This window comes from Branchiostoma lanceolatum, chromosome 5 (genome assembly GCF_035083965.1).
Source record: "Branchiostoma lanceolatum isolate klBraLanc5 chromosome 5, klBraLanc5.hap2, whole genome shotgun sequence".
NCBI classification, from domain to species: domain Eukaryota; kingdom Metazoa; phylum Chordata; class Leptocardii; order Amphioxiformes; family Branchiostomatidae; genus Branchiostoma; species Branchiostoma lanceolatum.
This window is the reverse complement of record NC_089726.1, coordinates 19955565-19968206: the sequence shown is the minus strand read 5'-3', so window position 1 is coordinate 19968206 and position 12642 is coordinate 19955565. Positions and strand designations below refer to the sequence as shown.

Genomic DNA, 12642 nt, shown 5'->3' with positions numbered 1-12642 from the left:
ACAAAATCGAGGTGTCAAAAATTTCCTTAAAGCACAAATTCTGATTACAAAGCTGCAGAGTGCAACACCAAGGAGCAGCGGGTGGAAACAACGATGGCAGCTACTTGTACATTCAATATTGTCAAGACGAAGACAGCACAGCCGTAAGACTAAGAGAGTCTTGCTCCTTCATTTCAGCTGCAATCTCCTGTTTGAAAGAAAGCTACAACCCTTAGACTGATACTTCTCATTCCTTCTTATAAACAAATTGGTGTCATGCAAAGAAAAAGATACCGTCCTTTAAGCTTGACACCGATAATTACCTGATAGCACAAATGTTTGGATCTGTCAAGACTTTGTACATCTCTTTGGCATCTTTCCCAAAGCCCTGTTCTCCTTTCTTCCTGCCTTTCATACCAACTAGGATAGCAAATGTGTTTTGTCCTGAAATGGACAGGATATAGTAAAAGTTCACATACAATCAATGAATGATAACTAGAATTAAAGCCTGCATATAGCAAGTAACTGCAAAAAATTGTCTGTAAGAGGACCTAAAGGTAGCAAGGGCTGTCACCAAAATGGTTGAACCAATTGAATAAGAATGTACTCATTTAAATTCAGCTATTGGGTAACCTTTGGATAAATCAGTTGCAAAATGCAATGAATAAATACCATAAATGAACTCAAAATGTATAACACGTGCATTCAGTTAAAGTTTAATACATTACCGAGACCCCTTGTGTCAGTGTGGCGGTTTTGACAGTATAGGGCCGTCGTGTGATTCTTCATACAAGTAACACACACCGAGACACATCCACAGGCCATGGGGATGGAACCTATGTACCATGTACAATTTGCAAAAGCACAATTGATAAGATTCCTGGATCTGCAGCTGGATCCCGATATTTAAAAAAAATCATCACTTTTTCCCATAACCAAGGTCTACCCGTAATATAGAGAAAGTCTTATAATATTGTTGAATTCAATGTCATGTAAAAATGTTGAGTTCATGTAAGTATGTGATGATTCCGTCACTGCCAAACAGTAACACAGTGCCTTTTTTTACATTATGACATGACCAGGGAAGAATGTCAGTAACATTAGCGATATGGTTGAATTCAACATTTTGTAACGTAGAGTTCAGCTAGATATGATAGTTCCCTCACTGCCATGGAGACAGCAACAATGTCAATTTTTGCACATTATGAATGACTGTTGAACTTTTCACAATAATTTTTATTAACCCACGTTTCATCATAAAGTGTAATTTTACAGCCCAGTCCTTTTTGTTTAACATCACATATTTTATGAACCTATATACTGACATGAGGTCGTCTTACTTGCAAGTACCTTGTTTATGCAGATAGATAGATAAATATGCAGCTACTCTCCAGGCATTGTGGCATCATATGCCCTGTTTTTGTCCGCTCTCTTGGTGCGGAGAGCTGACAACAAAATTTAACAGTGTGTATACAAATGTATATGATAAGAAGGTCAAAGTGTTCTTCAACAATCTCTGCTTGGAAAGTAGCTGCAGCTTGCCATATGTTTGAAGCGCAAAGGTGATGTCATGAGTATGTCACACATCACTTACATGGCTTGTTCACTAGACAGAACGTGCACAGGCTAGGAGTTACTCTTCCACAGCTTGTGAGGGCATGTGCACTTGACACTAGTATCTGCAACAACAATGACGCCAGTCTTGAATCCTTGATGACATGTTGGCTTCTATAATGTATTTAGTTGAGGCCTAGCGATATCAATGCTGCATTCTAAGGACATCACAAATTCATTCAATCATTTCACAAGTACCAGATGCTTTCTTCTGCACATTTGTTGTTGACTTCACATGCAATTGCATGTTAATGTTGGAAACTTATTAAATAGTACATTGTACAATTAAATTATATACAGCTGTATACCTTGAGGCCCTCATAGAGCTCTTCCAGGTTAATCCTGTTGTTTGGATCTTCAAGCAGGCATCCAATGATCAGCCTTGCAAACCTTTGGGTAATTGAGTTCCCATCATCAGTTACCACTGGCCAATCCTGGAAAGATGTGTTGAAATGGAATCTAATGATTTGATGCTATCATAACATGTTGTGTGTCATGATCACTGTCATCTATGGGGAGATAACTACATATTTTCTTCTGATTTTATACTAGGAAATTGCAATCATGTACTATCGAGGGTTTGTTTGACCCCAAAGCACCTATTGGGGACACCATTGTTACGGCCTGTGCTCAGATCACGCGCACTTGCGCCATATTGTACTCTCACGAGAGCAGATTCAATATGGCGCCGAGTTTGAAAAGGGGTCTATTGTGGATGACAGCCTTGTCCCCATAGTGCATGGTGAAGATATATTCCATTCATTAACTCATGCAATAAAAGCCCATAATCTAATGCTTAAGGTATTGACCAATCAGAAAAATTCAATGACTTTGTGGCACCTGTGGTTAAGCTTTTGGGTCTGTCACAAGATGCCTGTATTCTTTTAGCCTACCCACTCCTTCTATTTCCTGCTAAAATCTGAGAACCAAGATATTAGATTGTTTTCGGCTTATGAATACTTTGTTGCAGCTGAGTGCAAATGGCCTTAAATAATTCTAAGGAAGAAAAAAATCAGATTACTGGTTTTATCAATGCTTCAAGTAAGAGGAAAAAAATCACATTACATACCACTCCTGGTGACCTGTCTACTACATCACACAGTCCCCTTCCATCACTGTTTTTGTTGAAATACGCCAATGGCTCGTATTTCCATTCACTAAAGAGAAATTTTCCATACTCATCCGCAGCATTTGCAGGGAGACCAGTCAGCAGCTCAAGGAGCACTGTTGGTTTGAACAAAATGTTACTCAATGCATGCACAATTATCTGTAAATCATGATTGAGGATAATAATGATTGTAATTAAATGTCTTTCTTTTCAGATTAGTTGTAGTCCCAATTCCTAACACTTGAATAAAAAACAAAACATTTGGCATTCAGAAAATGATCTCCACAGCCTAAAAACCCCATGCTTGATTGTTATTCAAAATTTGGCACAGACACAGGTGGGCAATTTTATCCCAGATATTGCTTCAGACAGGCCATGGACAACTAAAGTGGAAAAATGTACTTAACATTTTCCAAGCACCCAAAAGAAGAAGGGGAAGAAATTGTTTTCGCGTATAGTCCATGTCTTCCACCCAGACAGTCAAATTACCATCAAATCAGCATCGGAAAAAAGGAATTACAACAAAGTCAACAATATAACTACTTACTGATGATTTCAATTATTACCTCCATCAAGGAGGTTTTATATATAATCTCCTTGCCTCCATGAAGTATCATGGAGGTTTTATTTTAGGTACCTTTTCTATGGGTGTCTGTATGTCTGTTGGTCAACAAGATAACTCAAGAACGGCTCGTTGGATTGGTTTCATATTTGGTGTGATTGTAGGATGTGAGAAAAACGGGAGATGATTTGGGCCCCCTAGTGGATTCCCTTGGTACTGTAGCAGAACGTCCGGCTTTGATACCTCGTGTTATGGACATGTATGGTCACGATATTTGGTCGATAGATAGCTGTTGTGCTCGGAAAATAGTGACAAAATTGAAGCGGCCAGTTCCGGGATTGCAGGCCTAGGGCCTTACATTTTAGGCCTGCATGTAGTTTAGGCAGAGATGTGCATGATTAGATTCGCATTAACATGATTATGCAAATATGTACTTGGTTTGCATAATTCATTAGGAAATTCTATAATTCCAATGATTTCCATAAGGCCACACCATCTTAATGCTGTGGATGATATCTGTGCACGCCTATTTTGCCTATTCTCAAAACAAATCAGCTCCTCCGAGGCTTCATGAAACTCCGGAACTTGCCGTAAACACGTAAAACTCGTACTACCACAAAAAACGTCAGCATAAAAGTTTACAAGAAGTGGACTGCTATGCCATCGACGTTGGCAAAGGGGGATGTTACGCTTGCACTGCCGTAAGAGAGACTCGCGGCGGCCAGCGAGTATCGCCCAGACAATTTCAAAGACTTCCTATCCACAGTGGCTCTCACACGTTTTTTTGTTGCAGTGGGGAGGGACATGGGAGAGGAGTTGAAGCATTGGTATAGAAGTCTCACCGCGATATTTGTTAGTGTGAACCATGCAATGCTTAATATGGATTTCAATGTCATGTATGTTGAAACTGCCCTTATGAGTACTCCCATCACAGTCATATTTCATCCAGAGTCCTTGGAGCTAAATACCTTCAAATAGTGTACTTCTTTGATCGTTCTTCTCAATATATCAAACATCGAACACCTGAGCTGAGTCTGCTAAGATGATGAAGACAATCTACATGTAACTCCTACAAATAAAGACTTGTTTGTTTTATACACTGTGTCCGCAATACCAGTTTTGTAGGCCATTTTTTGATGGATTTTTCTTTTTTCTCCCGCGCGCATCAGTTTTTGGGTCTCCAGAGGACGTCATCCATAAATTTAAGATAGTGTGGCCTGTACTTCAATAAATGTAACACATGTAATTGATAGCGGGTGCACGTGGAACATAAATAGATAACAAACATACAAATGAGGAGCTGATTTGCAAAATTAGTAAGAAAATGGCAAAATCGCTTAGTGACAAGTGATGTGAATTTTAATCTTGTGACATGTGTAAGTTAGCTGAACATCACCATGCATAAATCATTGTAATGCGTTAGTTATTTACATGAAATAAACAAAAGCTCCACACATTTCATAGACGTCTGAGGTCGCCGAACTCTAGTTCAAAATATAAGCAATGGCTGGTTTTGCTCTACGAAAGTAACACATGAACACTCACAAGACGTCTAAAGAAAAAGATGTGACGTGCTGCCGAGACACAACATCTCTTGGAAATAAAATCAATTAGACCCATGAAAGGCTGGATATGCATGGTGAAGTAAATGAGAGAACATAAGTGATGTTCTTCATCGGCACCAAAGCACGGTTATGCAAGAGTAGCGAGGCCTGGTGCAACATACTTACAACATTTCTGCGAGGAACGGGAAGACCTACCCGGAGCTATGGAGGATAGAGGGAGATGGAGGGACAGTCATAGAGTACAGGCTCAAGCTTGATGAATGTATTTTAACTTAAACACTTTTAACGCATTTTTCTATGATCAGTATCATATATCATTGAATGACTGAACTATTCCCCTTTCTCCAGCTGATAGACTGCAGGTAGTTGTGAGCCAAGGGAAGGGGCAACACTTTTGAAAAATATTTTGCGAGAAATATTCTGCATTTGACGTGTTAATCCATACCTTTTCCAGCACTGTAATGGTCACTGGTTCCATGAAGCTTCAAAGTCTCGGCATAGTATGGGTCTCTATAGTGAGGTGTCCAGTTGAGACTCATTGAACCACCTATGTTACGTGGAATATTGGATAGCGTTTATATAAAAGAAATAGTTTTATATAATAGTCTTATAGAACGTAAACTTTATAGAACTTCCAAGTTTAGGTGTGAGCAAAAACGCCAGTAGCGTGGGGCTTGAATTGGAAGTTAATTTCCGAAATCACAAAATAATACCTGTATGTGAAAGATGTGCCATGTCACTGGGTAAATCCCTCATCAGTCCTGGTCCTTGTAGACGTGCACGGTAGTTTTCATCCAGGAGCACATTTGTTGATTTCACATCGCCATGATACTTGTTCACTTTGCTAATGGTTGCAAGGAAAAAAAATCGAAATAACTAATGGCAAATATTTCACGGAATATTTCTTTTTCTTCTTCGAGATTCTCACAGAAACATATGGCTGATATTATATGAATGATAATATATGTTAAATACTAATGTGCAAGCTGACTTAGCAGATAGATGTGATGACCTCTTTGCTGCCCAAGCTATTTTGAACATAATTATCACCAATACATGAATGTATGATTACCATCTGTAGAAAATATATTGGCATTAAGAGATACTAATAAACTTGTGAGACGGTAAGAATGCATGTTATGCTTCTACTGATTTCGAAACATATTTAAACATGTCCAAATAACCCATAACGTATTGTGCAACGCCGACATGTCTACTTTTTTTTAACCAAAGTAATTACTGCCAATATACAAACATGCAAATCTAGAGAGAATAACGATCCTCACCCGATGCACTGTGTGTGGTAGAATCGGACAGCACTTATGAGGTCCATGGAAATAAGGAGTCGTTGCTGATAGTTGAGGAGAGGACACTTGTCCTTGATGCACAAGAGCAAGTCTCTATTCTTCATGTAGGGGTAGATAAGCGTCAAACATCTGCAGAAAAGGGAACATTATACTTCGTTATCATAATAGGAAGGGGTAAAGAATCAATAAGTGGACAGACAAATGGCGGAAATCAACGGAAATCAGCGGAAATCAACTACTAACAACGTAATAAGCTGTGAAGATTTAAACCTGAACTATGTACATTTTGTCGGCTACGTTTTATGTACTCTTCAGGACAAACGAACATTCATACGCATGACCCACAGAACTGCGTTGTAGTGTATCTTCATTTGTCTGCATCATTATTGTGGATTTCTGGTGTTTGTGAACAGTGCAAAACAAGCCGCTCATGGTTTTCTGATTTCTTATGTCCACCACAAAGTAGACTCCCCATCTTGTCCACAGGTTGGCACATCATTAATATTTTTCTTAGGAAACACTCAATGATATGTCTTTTCACATACCAGTTCGATGTAATCATGAAGTTAGTCAATTTCTAATACATTGGCTGACTGACGTTATTTTCCCTGAAAAATTGCACGCACTCTGGTAAGAATCATGTGTGGTATGGTCTTAGTATATGAAGTTCAATCTCTAACAGAAAGTTTGTCTACAATACATACAAATTGGTAAGAACAGCTCCTAGTGGTCAAGTACCTAACTAAACCTGTCTGCAGTATAAAGGACAAATATGTGAAGTTCAGGCTACCGTAAAAGCCTATCTCTATGCAGCGTAGTTTACAAAGAGGGATGAATCCAATTCTATAATATGCAAATGTTAAGAAAGTGGAATATCAACATCTCACCCATCAACATCACAAGTTCCAAGCAAAGGCAGAAGGTGGGGATGACTTGATCCTCTCATCGCTAGTTCCTGAAAACGGCCATTGATTTCTAGAATCATTAAGTAACGCTTAACACGTGGACAGTCTTTCGTGTGTTCGTACCAATTCTTTGAAAAATAAAACACATAACATACTTTTATATAGACCATCATGAGTTCAAAGTAATTTGTCATACTGCAATCATACTACAGTCAAGAGTAAGTGGAATCACACAATTCTATCAATTTTGAACTCAGTCCCATCATTCTTAGTACGATGATTTTACTCACCAATATCCAGCAGGATGTCAAGGGAATGTACATGGTACTCTTATAGCCAGCAAACTTATCTAGTACATGTAACAAAATAACCTCCCTAATTGGACAATTTCTACTATTTTTCAGCCTACAGAAGGGTGGGGTACATGGCGGAGATAATATTGCATAGTCATGGTAAAGGTGTTGTGTGCCGGTGTTCAGGAATTATCGGTCCCCCCGGGAAAATCGGTCCCCCTCCTGCCATTGGTCCATGTTTGAGACTGGTGGGCGTGGCCTAAAAGTACGAAGGCCCACAACAACATAGGCTGTAACATAACAATTCTACACTGTCGACATTGTCGACAAATAATGTCCCCTCATAGGAAAGTTGAAACAATCTTCCTCTGGTCTACTTCGGACCCTAATTTTCAACTTAAAGACGAATCTATGAAAATTGATATAAACGTTTCAAAGGGTTTTGGCCATTGTGGGATTTCATCTGAAGGGGACACATTTTCCCGGGATAGCCGGGATTTTCGGTCCCCTCATTTGAAAGTCGACAACGTCTCTTCTGATGTATTTGGAAACCTCTATTTCAACTTGAAGACGCTTCTCTGAAGACCTAACACAACTATAAACGTTTCAGATGCAGAAAGTCTCAGTATTTGGCCATTGAGGGGATTTCAGGTAAAGGGGACACATTTTCCCGGGCTGGGGTTAAGCCGGGATTTTCGGTCCCCAAGTAGGAAAGTCAACAACGTCTCTTCTGATGCACTTGGAAACCTGTTTTTTTTAACTTGAAGGGGCTTCTCTGAAGACCTAACACAACTATAAACATTTCAAAAGCAAAACGTCTCAGCATTTGGCTTTTGAGGAGATTTCAGGTAAAGGGGACACATTTTCCCGGGCCAGGGTAGCCGGGATTTTCGGTCCCCTCATTTGAAAGTCAACATTTTGTCTTCTCTTGAACCCGGGCGCTTGTTTTTCAACTCGAAGACGCTTCTATGAAGATATGACACAACTATAAACGTTTCAAAAACAAAAAGTCTCAGCATTTGGCCATTGAGGGGATTTCAGGTAAATGGGGACACATTTTCCCGGGCCGGGGTTACGCCGGGATTTTTGGTCCCCTCATAGGAAAGTCAACAACGTCTCTTCTGATGCACTTGGAAACCTGTTTTTCAACTTGAAGGCGCTTCTCTGAAGACCTGACACAACTATAAACATTTCAAAAGCAAAAAGTCTCAGCATTTGGCCTTTGAGGAGAATTCAGGTAAAGGGGACACATTTTCCCGGGCCGAGGTTAAGCCGGGATTTTCGGTCCCCTCGTAGGAAAGTCAACATTTTGTCTTCTCTTGAACCCGGGCGCTTAATTGTTTTTCAACTTGGAGACGCTTCTATGAAGATATGACACAACTATAACTTTTTGGTTTTTAAAACTTTTATAGTTCTGTTAAGTCTTCCTTGAAGCGTCCCTTAAGTTGACAAAAATTTCCAAGTCCATCATAAGAGCGTTGTTGACTTTTCTATGAGGGGACCGAAAATCCCGGCTAGATCTACCCCGGGAAAATGTGTCCCCTTCCCCTGAAATCCCCTCAATGGTCAAATGCTGAGACTTTTTTGCTTTTGAAACGCTTATAATTGTGTTAAGTCCACAGAGAAGCGCCTTCAAGTTGACAAACAATTTCCAAGTCCAAAATAAGAAGCGTTGTTGACTTTTTGATGAGGGGACCGAAAATCCTGGCTAGTTCTACCCCGGGAAAATGTGTCCCCCTCCCCTTAAAATCCCCTCAATGGCCAAATCTTGAGACTTTTTTTACTTTTGAAACGTTTATAGTTGTGTTAAGTCTTCAGAGAAGCGCCTTCAAGTTGACAAACAATTTCCAAGTACATCAGAAGAAACGGTTTTTTCACTTTCCTATGAGGGGACCGAAAATCCCGGCTACCCCGGGAAAATGTGTCCCCCTCCCCCTTAAATGACAAATCTTGGAATTTTTGCTTTGAAACCTTTATAGTTGTGTTAAGTCTTCAGAGAAGCGTCTTTAAGTATAAAAACAGGTTTCCAAATGTATCATAAGCGGCGTTGCTGACTTTCCTATGAGGGGACCGAAAATCCCGGCTACCCCGGGAAAATGTGTCCCCCTCCCCCTTAATTGACAAATATTGAGACTTTTGCTTTTGAAACGTTTATAGTTTATTTCCCCTGAAATCCCCTCAATGGCCAAGTTCTGAAACTTTTTGCTTTGAAACCTTTATAGTTGTTCAGAGAAGCGTCTTTGAGTATAAAAACAGGATTCCAAATGGATCAGGAGAAGCGTTGTTGACTTTTCTATGAGGGGACCGAAAATCCCGGGTACCCCGGGAAAATGTGTCCCCTTCCCTTGAAGTCCCCTCAATGGCCAAATCCTAAGACATTTTGCTTTTGAAACGTTTATGGTTGTGTTAAGTCTTCGGGGAAGCGTCTTCAAGTTGAAAAACAATTTCCATGTCCATCATAAGAAGCGTTGTTGACTTTTCTATTAGGGGACCGAAAATCCCGGCTAGATCTACCCCGGGAAAATGTGTCCCCTTCCCCTGAAATCCCTCAATGGCCAAATCCTGAGATTTTTTTGCTTTTGAAACGTTTATAGTTGTGCTAAGTCGTCAGAGAAGCGTCCCTTAAGTTGACAAACAATTTCCAAGTCCATCATAAGAAGCGTTGTTGACTTTGCTATGAGGGGACCGAAAATCCCGGCTAGATCTACCCCGGGAAAATGTGTCCCCTTACCCTGAAATCCCCTCAATGGCCAAGTTCTGAAACTTTTCGCTTTGAAACCTTTATAGTTGTGTTAAATCTTAAGATAAGCGCCTTCAAGTTGACAAAGAAGCTTCCAAGTTCATCAGAAGAAGCGTTGTTGACTTTTCTATGAGGGGACCGAAAATCCCGCCTAGATCTACCGCGGGAAAATGAGTCCCCTTCCCCTGAATTCCCTCAATGGACAAATGCAGAGACTGTTGCCCTTGAAACGTTTATATTTTTGTGTTAAGAGCATCAACTCAACTTAAAGTAATTTAAAGATAAAGTATTTTCCAAATGCATCACTACTAGGAGAAGAGTTGTTGACTTTCCTATGAGGGGACCGGAAATCCTGGCTACCCCGGGAAAATGTGTCCCTGCAATGGCCAAAAACTGATACTTTTTGTTGATGAAACGTTCATATTTGTGTTTGTGGACAATGTCCGTCCCACCTTCTTACAATTCATACATTTGGCAGTAAGTATTCAATTCAAAGACAGTGTTTGTGGATGATATCTATGCTTTGGCCCTGTGGGCCTTCGTACTTTTTAGGCCACGCCCACCATGGATTGGGGACCGATTTTCCTGGGGGACCGATAATTCCTGAACACCGGCGGTGCCCAAAGTGCCCCACGTCACATAACAGAAAACATGATTTGTCTGTCACCTGAAATAATTCTTCCCGGCCTTGCTGATTGTCAACTCCTGGCGAATAAACTTTGATGGCAACTTCTCTTCCATTCATCTGATGATGACACTGAAGCTTTGCTGAAGAAAAAAATCAAGGTAACATTATTGCTCATGGGCTATCTCCATGTTTGTGCAGACTGAGTGCAATATATCACGTGCATCACCATACACATGTAATTTTGCAGTCAAGTTTCAATCCTAAGTGGGAGTTTAGTTATACCGAGTATATATAAAGTGTATTTACGACAAGCGAAGCCGATTCAATTAACTAATGCCCACTAATGGTTATCATTGGTAAAGCAGACAAAGATCGCAAATTCAAATTCACATACATATCAACAATAACAAGTATACAAAAACAGATGTTCTGTGTAAAGAAATATATGTGTTGAGAGTACCTCGGTACACAGTTCCGAATGCCCCAACTGCCAAATTCGTCTCTGAGTCCTTTGTCATTTCTACGATTTCTTCTTTTGAGAACTTCTGATTGGCACATGGTTGCTGCTTTCTCTTAACCACTTCTCTTTTCAGAGCCTTACTGGTACTCAGGCGCACGTCGGGGCTTACATCCTTCAGGATACACAGGAATATCAGGCGTGCTTCTTCTCCCTTTGTCATCAGGATGTCCAGCAGCATGCGTGCACGGTCATGGGGAGTAAATTTACTCCTGATTATGTCACATTCCTCCACACTCAGGACGCCACGTGACAACAGGGAGTCAAGGATTGGCCCCACAACCCTCAAGGCCTGGATCAGTTCCGTGCGGTTTTTGGTCAGTGGGTCTTCATCTTCTCTACACAGGAGGTCTTTGACCTGTTCTTTGAACCCCAGGATAGGATTTATGATTGAGCTGTTCTCTGTTCTTGCCTTGTTGATCACCTCATGGCTGTAAGAGTGGAACTCTTCCGTATGTTCTTTTAGTGCACGTGCGCTAAGTACCTTTTCTACCGCGCCTGTCCCTGGACTCCACTCGTCGAGCACATCAGCGACGACGTTCTCCAGCTGCTGCAGCATCTTGCCACACTGCACCTTGTCACCCTGCACACTACGGACACAGATGTTGACTGCACGGCCGTCCGGAGAGAGTTTGATTAGACCTTCCACATTCCTGTCCGCACACTTGGCTCCATCTCTCCACAGCTTCGGGCGATTCTCCAACTCCCTCATCAGGCGGGTCTGCACTCGGGGGAAGAACCCGGATGAGAACATGTCAGTTGAGTCAGTGCACTGCACTTGCTTCCCAAAGTAGCGGGCCTTTGGATCAGGTATTGTCTGCCACTCGTAAGGAGGCATGGTTTCTGTCAGCAGCCATGAGAAGATGAACTCCTGTCCGTCATAGGAGTGGCAGAGCTGGAACTCTTGCAGCAAGGTGATCAGGAGGTCAACGTCGGCAACATCCTGGAAGACGTGCTGTATCTCTGTCTTAGTAACGTAGGGACTTTTTCGCTGCGGTTCTAAATTCTCTGGTACTATCATTCGACCTATGATGTCTGTGCTGAGCCAGTTAGGAGCCAGGATGACAATTGGATCACATGTACTTGGAGTGATGAACAGCACCTGAGTTGAAAGTTGAATAATGCATTAGTATATATTTACGCTGATGAAGGTTAGACATCCAGGTGATAAGACAAAAATAGTTACTCAAGCAACTGGATAAAATTTCGAAACAGTAAGACGTTTCAGCAAGCGTCCGCTATCTTTCGTCAGTGACTAAGAAAAGATCTGGCAGAACTAGGTTTTATACCAAAACTCTGAATAGATATGTTAGTGAAGTGAAGACAGAGGGTTCAATAGAATGGTAAGTCAAGACAAGGTTGTATGCTAATGAATCAATTGGCTCCCGTTTTAGGAGCTAAATGTTGTTCGTCGGGGTGGGGGG

General features: G+C 41.0%; 1 protein-coding gene across 3 annotated transcripts in view; it reads right to left on the bottom strand.

Annotated features, from left to right (window-relative positions):
* Positions 1-12642, bottom strand: part of LOC136435640 (uncharacterized) — a 66305-nt gene that overhangs the window by 6372 nt on the left and 47291 nt on the right. For all 3 annotated transcript variants that reach the window (XM_066429288.1, XM_066429289.1, XM_066429290.1), the window contains 11 exons: positions 11162-12320; positions 10741-10841; positions 7023-7090; positions 6115-6264; positions 5542-5672; positions 5274-5375; positions 2663-2817; positions 1902-2027; positions 1574-1658; positions 708-815; positions 303-423 (listed from right to left, as the gene is read on the bottom strand). In XM_066429288.1, coding sequence (XP_066285385.1) covers positions 303-423; positions 708-815; positions 1574-1658; positions 1902-2027; positions 2663-2817; positions 5274-5375; positions 5542-5672; positions 6115-6264; positions 7023-7090; positions 10741-10841; positions 11162-12320 — 2306 coding nt within the window. The remainder of the gene's footprint in view (positions 1-302; positions 424-707; positions 816-1573; positions 1659-1901; positions 2028-2662; positions 2818-5273; positions 5376-5541; positions 5673-6114; positions 6265-7022; positions 7091-10740; positions 10842-11161; positions 12321-12642) is intronic.